This window comes from Lepisma saccharinum, chromosome 6 (assembly GCF_977018435.1).
Source record: "Lepisma saccharinum chromosome 6, izLepSacc3.1, whole genome shotgun sequence".
NCBI lineage: Eukaryota > Metazoa > Arthropoda > Insecta > Zygentoma > Lepismatidae > Lepisma > Lepisma saccharinum.
Genome location: NC_139234.1, coordinates 60,077,394 through 60,087,583, shown reverse-complemented (window position 1 = coordinate 60,087,583; position 10,190 = coordinate 60,077,394). Strand labels below are relative to the sequence as shown.

The window sequence follows — 10,190 nt, the reverse complement described above, 5'->3', positions numbered from 1 at the left end:
ACTGGGAAAGCAATTTCTTTTGTCTGTGACGTTTCCGAAATATTGCGTTCTCTTAATCTAAATTTCACATCGATGTTAATTCCGTTCATATGGTAAAGTTTGCTTCACACAGTGAAATAAAATATGAAAACTGTAATAAACTTAAATATATTGTTTTCTAATGAGCACACCAAAAGCAAAATTGATTTTCTTCACGAAGCCAAAACAAGCAATATTTCAGGATACCCATAGTGAAATAACATTTTGCGGATTATTTCTTGTGTAATAGCCAATCAGTACAAAGATCAGATTCTTTCAAATCCAGTCATGATTCGTTAGCATTTTAACCTATCTGAATATAAAGTGAACTTGCAAATATACAGGGTGTCCAAAAATGATTACCTTGATTTCATAATGTTCTTACTCTTTAGTGATTGCACTGATTTTGGTTTTTCTTTTGCAGATGCGTTGGACAAAGCGTCGAGTTTTTCTGACTGTGTGGAATTAATATGCAGGATTGATGGAGAACAGGGTTCTAATCAAATTCAGTCTCTTTCAAACGATAGTTTTAGCGAGTAACATTCTCTTTAAACTCACCTGGTTCTTATCCAGAGAGAACGTCTTTATAATATTAGTTAATGAAGCTCTTTCCATCACGGATCATCTAGGTTACATGTACCGTCAGAACCAAACATGTGTTGTACGAACACATTTGTACTTTCCATTACATTCGAGCTTTCAGTCTCGTAATTAATGGACAATATATGTATTGGTGTAGGGAGCCCTTGTGCTAAAAATATGTTCCTAGGCTTATAGTACAGGAACAGAGATAAAGCTGTTTCCTCAGGCAATTTACAACTCAATTTTGATCGTCACTGTACAAAATTTGGTGTGGGTTTCATAACAAAATCAAAAACTGCAAGCCCCCGTAACTTATGTTAACCTAAGTTAACTAAAGTACCGTACTTTCGAGGTTTAGTTTTCTCTACTAAGGACACGGTGACAAAAGGGCAAGAGATGGGGAATAAAAGTTTTTGGTTCACCCAAAAATTCCATTACATTTTGGTTTTTCAGCAGAAGAACGATTAAAAAAAAGATCATTATGAACTGAAAACTATAAAGACCGTCTCCTTCCACACGTTAAGCACTGTACCAAATGAGATGGGCAGAAATAGAGAACAATTTTCTACTCACCGAAGATACACACGAACATTCCCGTCCGCCCCTCTGCAGCATCCACGTAGCATTAATAACGTCCAAATGGAGATCGTATCCGATGAAAGCTTCCTAGAAAGAAGAAAGGGAAAATTCAACCATTTCTTTTAGCAGCATGTTATAAATTTACATACGATCAAAGGTCGTGAATTTGTAAAGCTTCTTTCACGTTCATCCAGGACATTTTCAATTAAACCTTCCCTGAACAGAGCGAAGAGAGAAAGGGGGCTAAAGAGAAAGGTAGAAGATATGATTTTAACAGTCATGAATTCATCTCCTAATGCTCATTTGCTGAAACCCGTCTAAAAGCGCCGTGGGAAAGGGCAGAAATTTAATAAAAAACATATTTTCATGAATCATGAACAGGGTGCATTATTGCGTAAAGTGTTCCTAATCTTTGCTGATGGAAATACTTTTGTCGATTATCAGTATGAAACGAAAAAGGGGGCGAATACCGTAACATTTTGCAACATCAGCATTTGATCATAGGCGTATTCATCGGGAGGCAATGGGAATCACTTGCCCCCTGGAAAACGAGTAGTGAAAAAATCATTCTGCTCATTGTGCGTTTTACGTGGGGAATAAAATAAATGTTATTCCGTTTTTAAATAATTCAAAATAAAGTATTGCCCTCCATGGGACAATGTTGTTTGCCCCCTGGAAAAATATACATTTCTTTACTCACCCATGGAAAATGTCTGGGTACGCCCATGCCTCTGATTGATCCTCGTCCACAAATTTCAATGAAACTTCAATAATATATTCATGAATGGCATATGAAGTAATGCTTTATCAAATGCTTTTGAAAATTTTTATGGTGAGTGTTCGAATTTCATTAAAAAGAAACCTTCCCTTTGAAGTATAATATCCCACATACTAACACACTTGATACTCGATATACTGGCACGACCTTACCTAAATGTTGTCCACATATTTTCTTCTGCTCGTCAACATTTTCCAACTTAACTCATTATCGCAAATACTAAAAGACCCGTCCCATCTCAGAAACAAACACAATGGACCTTAACTTCATTTTTGCTGATAGAAAGGACAGAAAATGGCTTTCAATATTTGAAAAAAACTGTATTCACTACATTATTCAAGAATTGTTTCATTAAAGACAGCAGAATTGGAGCAGGCAATGTCGGAGAATGGGATAAACATTATTCAGACAATGATTTATATGTGACCTAATGAATTTGCTCACAAATATGTGTTTCCAAACACACAAAGAAAGAGGAAAGGGTAAAATAGAGGAGAGAGAGAGAAGATAAACAGAATAGTGAGAATGAAAGCGAAAATGAAGATAGGAATTTTTTATTTTTTTTATTTTACGTTTCTTCTCTGCATTTTTGGCTAATGGCAAATATGCGAACGGGAGCAGGAGATAACAAAAGATACGTGAGAGAAGAGGTACAAAATGTATACGGGGAGAGATATAAAAGGCAAAAAGGATGGAGAAAATGAGATAAGAAATGTAAGAGGTAAGAAGAGAAAGAGAACAATGGAGGAACATTCTCTTCAATTTTGTATCTTTCTTCTAGAGAAATCGATAATTCATGCAGTACAATTCGGTTCCAAAAATATCCTTAATGAATAAAATAAACTGATTTTCATAGCATCACTAAAGTATTTAGAAACTTCATCTAAATTCAGAGCAGTGATTTATGAATGTCGTGGCACAGAAATATCCCTACATACATAGAGCGAGCATTTTCCTCCACTGCACAAATCAATTTTCTCCAAATTCACATAAGAAAATGAATAACTGTTGTAGGATGCATTCCAAGTTGCGAAAAAAATTGACATCTTACATTTCGATCGTAAGTTACATCTTCCATTAGAGAGAGGAAGACGGAGAAAAATGCAAACTTTTCGCATATATTCTTCGAGAATCTCCTTTAAAAGGGCAGTCAGCGTTTTATCCGTGCGAGCGAAGCAGTAATGCGTTCTTTGCCAACTTGAATGACTTCCAATAGATGGCGAAGCGAACGCTATTGGTTCTTGCTCGTCCACAGAGGCTTGTAGGGATGGACTTTCCCCCCAGTCGGGCAAGTTGAAACGTGGCTGGAACCTTACAGGTACACTCAAGCGGCAATAAACGAAAGGAGTCGATTCTGGTGGAAGAAACTTGAATGCAGAAGGAAATCTCACTCAAAGAGTGAAAGGAAATGTCTTGAAAATAGATCACCACAAAACCCAACGTCAACTTACATAGGTTGGGTTGATGTGCGTTCGACGCGAGATGGACGTAATGATTCGTGGCATGTATTGCGTACATTAGGTGCATCCGTGTCTTGATACATTCATATCAGACCTGATGTTAAGTTTGTTGATATATATGGGTTGTTACGCTAGTGCGTGCTTCATGCATATCTTTCAGAAGATTAGTTTTCGTAGCTAAATCGGGGCGAGGGTATGTGTTAAGAAAGGGAATATCATGACGCATGATCAATTAGGGTTCATATGTCCAGGGCCGCCAAATTTTCAAAAACATTGTTCAGGCTCAAACATGAGTTAAAAGTTCACCAAAAATCTCATAATTCCTCTCTTCCATGAAACATGATATTAATAACGCACCCTCAATTTATTTAGAAAAATTTGTCATTTACTTATTTCAATAAGCAATAAATCACGATAACAAACATAATATTAATAATAGTAATAACACGACAAATTATTGAATGGTCTCGCGTCACATGGACCTCTACACGTTGGCGCCACTGTATGTGTCTTAAATTGAACACATCGAATATAAATCATCAACTTCCGGCTTACATTAAACCAGTATAAAACAACAGTTCTTGTAACCAGATTTAACGAATTACTACATTTACACAGTAAATGCCAAGTCATAAATCACAGTTATGAACTTCAAGATAATATTAAACCTCTGATTGCTTTTCTACCATGAAAAGTCTACCCACAAAATGTTGTAACATTCCTCAGTCGAATTGTGTTAACTAGTTCATTAGAACTATAATTTATCTAATATAATTCTTGAGCTTTCCTGGAGTGGCAAATGATGAAGAGGTTTTCTTGGGATATCAACCATATTCGGGAATCAGCTTGTTGATATCACGAGAAAACCTTTTCACAATTTTTCTAGTTTCGTAACTTGTTACATGAGGTATGGATTGACGAAAACGTACATAGCAGGTGTGTTGTAGTTTGTAAGATAAAACACTGAAATTGCCACAAAATATTCAGGTGTTCCAAACTTTTGAGCTTCCATTGGAGTGTTTGCAATGTTTGCTGATCAAAAATGCATTGGGAAAAGTTCACGAGCTGAACAATGAACTAGCGGACTGAAACCAAAGCAGAGGATAACACTCGTTTGCAGATCGGATTACTATACCTACACACTTGGTACGCTGAAGAATCCATCAACCATATTGGTTATGAATAGGGAGCGGAAGTTGATGACCTAAAAAATATAGGTATATGACCTATAGAATGTCCCAAAAAATGGGGAAAAATGACGTAAAAATGCAAAAAAATGACCATTAATTTTGTTAGTTTCAGGTTAAAAATTGAAATGAAAAGGAAATTAAACAAAATGCAATCTTGCTTTTAAAAAAAGCCACCAAATGATACCACATACACATTCAATCAAAATATGCAACGAGGATTTCCAATAGAAACAACCAAATAATTTTAAAACAATTTAATGAAAAGGTCGTTTACACTGAATAAATTGGTAGATTTCCCCCGACACAAAAAAGACTGTCACCAGTTCAGCATTTCTTTTGCTCGTAAATACAATCGTGCGAGATATAGTCCTATGTTCACCTTGGTGAAAAGACTCAAGAATATTACCAAAATGAAAGAAGTGGCAAAAATTGACGAAAGAGTACACCGAATATTGCGAAAAATGACGTAAAAATGCCAAATCGGGGAAAACGACCTAAAAACCTGAAAATTAGCAAAAAATTCACTTTAAAATTACCTTTTTTGGGTTCTAGACGAAGTGTAATATTGTGTATATCGTGTCCGAGATGTCAGAAGAAAGATGACGCTTCATCAACTTCCGCTTCCTAGTTATGAATATCGTTAATAGACAACAGCTGCCTCTTTTCACGCTCTTACTGTAAAGGATTCAAAGTACTCTTTCAAACAAGCATGTAAAGAAATCCGTAGAAGAAAGCAGCGAAGAAGATAAACGAAATCCTCTACTTAGTTCCCTTTGAATTTCATCTAATACCCTTCCTTCAGTGCATGCTTCATTGTAAGTGACACTCCCGGTACAAACTTTCAATAATTCCTGCACGTGGAACGTCCCGAGAAAATCTCCTTGTGCTAATAGAGTGTCAACCTCTCCACGGACCTGTCATTTGCCAGAGCTTCCAAGAACGAGAAAAATCCAAGAAAGCTGACGTTGACGGCTAATTTCTCCAATCATTTGGGATAATGAGCATCTGCTTAAATGTTCAGCTGACGAAGAGAAACTTTTAACGCCTATTTCTTCATATTTTTTCTCGTTCCTGTAGTAGTAGGAGGAGCAATAACTTGTAACTGTTTGAAGATAAGTTTAGTAATGTCACTATTATTCTTGCAGGTTTTCACTACTCTTTGATAACTGAAGTTAAACAAACACTTATACAAAAAATACTAATATTAATAAGAAGTAAGTGTACCTAGTAGGAGGTACCTAAAAATTAATCCATCTTCCACACAAGAGAAAATCAATAATCCGTCACAGCTGGAAAAAAAATTGAGACATTGCAACTTGGAGATCATAGCACGCTACATGAAAAGTTTCTTTCAAAGTTTAAGTTAACTCTATTCTCAGAATAGGCTAATCGGAACTGAACCTAAAGTTCACAGTAGGATCCGAAGTACTGTGCAATATGCCCGAGGGATCGAATCCGGCACTTGTTGATTAAAAGCCGGCGGCAATCGGGGGAGGCCCAGTAATGTTCAGGAATATATGATTTGCTGTGGTATGATCTTTGAATCCCTAAGATCATTTTCATATAGAGCAGTGTTGCAAATCATTTGAAAAGTATCCTTATGTTACGGTTCTTAGCTGGCACCGTACCTAAAGATATCAGTTTTTAATTGTTTTATTGAATGCAATGCTCGAATTTCAAGGAATCTCTTTAGTATTTTTAACTTAATTTTAAATCACTTAACTTCTATCTTTTTTCTTTCTTCCCAGTTCTGTCTTTTTCTCAAATTTTGGTTACTTTACGTCCCTCTTCTATTTCTGTATGCTAATCGCAACGATGACAATGAATCATGAAACTGATAAGATAGATGATGGGATCGCATCCTTCAATCATCCATGATTAGAACATGCGCCTCTTGACTTTGAAATACGACTCTAGCCACTACACCACATGGGCTGTCTTTGTTTTAACTAAAGTTCCATGCGGTCCAAAACCAGTAATCCGCATATAATTAGGAGATGTTGAGGGAAATGAACTTTTGTTTTTTGAAAGTCCATTCATTTGTCAAACAAATTATATGAAATATGGTTGAGTTTTTGTTTTATGCCCGCATTATGAACAGATAGGCTAATCGGGACTGGGCCTACAGTTTAAAGTGGGATCCGAACCACCATGTGTTTCCATCGGGTATCGAACGCGGATCTTGCTGGCAAGCAAAGGGAATATGATTTATTAGCTCTAAAATAAAGTAAATAAACCACTAGTAACCTCATTGCCAAATAAAAAAGTTCCACCTTTAACGGTTTGCGTATTGTGTGCGTACTTATTCTTGGCTCTAGCGGAAACGCGTCCAATGAAGTTGTGAATTCCTTTACGTGATGGGGCACAACCTGTGACTAATATTTCTTTACCTACGCCGTCGGTTAGTCAGCATTGGAGACGAAGCTCTCTCCAAACGCACATGGCAAATTGGCCAAATTCCAGATGATAGCCGTCCGGGCGCATGAGTTGACGCTCGCGTGAACGTGTGAAATAGGACCACTCCAAGCATCGAACCGAGAGCGGCGGGAGAGAAGCCAGCGTGTGGGTGGATGTCGTCAACATGGTCAGTTTCTGTATGAGCGAAACAGCCAGGCACTCAAAATACTGGAAACGATCCAAGCATTTTATAAGCAGACAGATATTGCGGCTCTATCTGTTATCACTGTCATGATTGTGGGTTAGTTCCCCCAAAATCATTTCTTCCGACTGCATGAATGACTAATGAAGAAGTTACACACGAGAACCTAAGAGCATATATTAGAGATTTCCATAACGATTTATAGCAGCGGTTCTTGAACTTTCCTAGACCGCGGACCCCCTTCAGAGATCACTCGCCCTCGCGGACCCCCAAGAATTAACTCAAAGTTTAAGGCCCGGAATTTGCATCATACATATTTATATCTAGTGTTTCATCACTGATTTTCACCATTTAAGGAAGGGAAAATTAAATGAACGCACACATTTTATTTTTATTTGTATTTTATTGTAATGTTAAATGTAGCAATTACATTCAATTAATCAAAAGTATATAAAATACAATTTTTGTATTAATAATGAATACTAACAAGAGATGACACAACACTACTCGTTAATCTTATTTCCTGCAAGAGGGATGATGCTGCATTTCACCGACAAGTCGTGATATATCGGGCTTAATGGTAGAAACCTGTATCCTAAGTTCTGATTCTACATTTTACAAACGGTTTCTGAACTTGTTTTTAAGATAGATGAGAGCAGAGAATGATTTTTAACATAAGTAGGTTGTTACAAAATGCATTAATACTTTCATGACCTTCTTTGATAGTCCAGGAAAATCATCCTGTAAGCAAGCCCAAAAGTTTCCAAGTGTCTTTCCTTTGAACTGCATTATCAGAGCACCGTCCGTTGTTACCTTCTTCTGCTTCTGTAAGCCCTTCTACTTCATGCACGCTAACTGAAAATGGATCCCTTAACCAATTTTTGCTTGCATCAGACACAGGAAAATATTCTCTGAACGACTGCTGCAAGTGTTTCAAATGTTGTGCGAAGAGCGACTTGTCGTTCTCTAACAACTCTTCTTCAGTGTAACGAATAAAATGTGAGAAGTTTGGAAAGGTCTCCTTATATTTTCCATTCAGTATACGCTGACGCCACAACTCCAACTTTTTGATCATTTCTTCGATCTTGCCTTCAACTAAAAAGACGGTTGCTTTTTCTCTTTGAAGACTTGAGTTCAGATTATTTAAATGGATGAAGATATCTGATAAGTATGCTAACTTGACTAACCAGGAAAAATCATTGAAACGATCGCTTATCCAAGAGAAAAATTCTTATTTCATCTATCAATTCCCAGAACGAAGACAAAACTTTTCCTCGTGACAGTCAGCGAACTTCACAGTGAAGCAAAAGTTGATGATATTCACTGTCCATTTCTTTGCAGAGCTGCTCAAAAAGTCTTGAATTCAGTGACTATCTTTTTATGAAATTGGCAATTTTCACTGATTCATTTGTTTGTATGGTATCGTCTTGTATGGTATGTTCTGGTATCGTCTTGGCCACCTGTGTAAGAAGCAATGAAACCATGTTGCCGAAGGGGGGGATTTATTTTATTCGTCCTGCAAGTCCAGTAAGCCTTTCCTACATTGCTCGTGCTCCATCTGAGCTAACTCCAACGCATTTCAACCAGTCCATATTATGAGATATTATAAACGCGTTTAAGCTGGCAAATACTTCTTCAGCTGTAGTGTGCGTATCATGGACACAGACATCACAACCCACATGTCGATCACTTCTATTTCAAAGGTTATTTATTCCTGTTGTGTGCGAGCATCAAATAGGAGATGAAGAGAAAGTCCTCGTAAACACTTTTGAGATGTTCATACCTAACGTAGCACATCAGCGTTACTTTGTTTGTAATGTCTGTGCTTTCATCCAGTACCAAAGCAAAATAGGGGGACATGCGAACTCTTTCTAATAACTGCTTCTTAATATCTTCGGACAAACTGACGATTCGCTTCTTAACGGTATCATTTGACAACGGTATCAAAGAGAGATCTTTGGCAGCTTTTTCACTGATCAATGCAGAAACCATGATTTTTGCAGCTGGTAATACAAGTTCTTCAGCAATTGTGTGAGGTTTTCCAGTTTTTGCTATCAGGTGAGAAACTTCAAATGACGCCCTCACGTTATTCTCTTTGTTGCACCCACTTGTAGACCTTTTCACAGTTTTCTTGCTTTCGCGAAGCTCCTGCTCCTTACTTCTAAAAAAGTCAATGCTCTTTGTGATGTGTTCTTTGTGTTTAGTTTCAAGATGCCTTTGCAGTTTCGATGGTTCCATGACTTCATTGGACAATACGTCATAACATAACACACACTGTGGAAGTTGCTTGTCTTCTGGGCCTGAACACGTGAAACCCATTCCTTGCTGTAACGGCGGCACTTTCTACGAAGACTGGTAGGTTCACATTACTTCGAACTCGACGCACCCTTATCATCGGAATCTGCACTTTTTCGTTTCAAATTCAGCCAGCGGTCCATCTTAGGTCAGAAGTCACAAGCATAAAATTCACCGCGGAAATATCGAGATGTAACTTTACCGTTACCCGACAATATGCAAAGGCCCGAGCAGAAACAACTCGCAATTACTTGAGAAGTCTTCGCTAACAATCGTAGACTGACTCGGATGCGAACGCCGCAATCCTTTTATACGCGACTTTCTTCGAGAACACACTCCAAAGGACGAGAAAAATTCTTGAAGTAATACAAGACTTTCCGAGGACGCAAACATCACAAGATTCTGAATAGCTGCGAAGGCGGCTTTTGTTTGTTCGCGCTGTGGAGCAAAGTCACGCGCGAAGCAATCCGGGCCAAACAATCAAGCGTCCCCCCAACAAGCACAATCCCAGGCAGTTCTCAAACAAAACATGCGTGCTGTTGCTGTGGGAACTGGCGATACTTAGTCATGCCTACGTTTTCGGCTTATCTACTTCAATTTATTTTACCTCAGTAAATAGACACCGTAAATTTGTATAATTTTCGTTCTCTCATAATTCATTCTTAGCATTAAAGAGTAAATGCTCTGGG

General features: G+C 37.7%; 1 protein-coding gene across 1 annotated transcript; it reads right to left on the bottom strand.

The window, feature by feature from the left end:
- Window positions 1-8,910: 8,910 nt before the first annotated feature.
- LOC145989088 (zinc finger BED domain-containing protein 5-like) lies at window positions 8,911-9,525 on the bottom strand. Its single transcript, XM_083124382.1, has one exon. It carries the CDS (start codon window positions 9,523-9,525, stop codon window positions 8,911-8,913), a length of 615 nt encoding a protein of 204 aa, XP_082980508.1.
- Window positions 9,526-10,190: the final 665 nt, after the last annotated feature.

Excerpts from the sequence above, each read along its gene's own strand:
- LOC145989088 (XM_083124382.1), bottom strand. The coding sequence starts at position 9,525 with ATGGGTTTCACGTGTTCAGGCCCAGAAGACAAGCAACTTCCACAGTGT.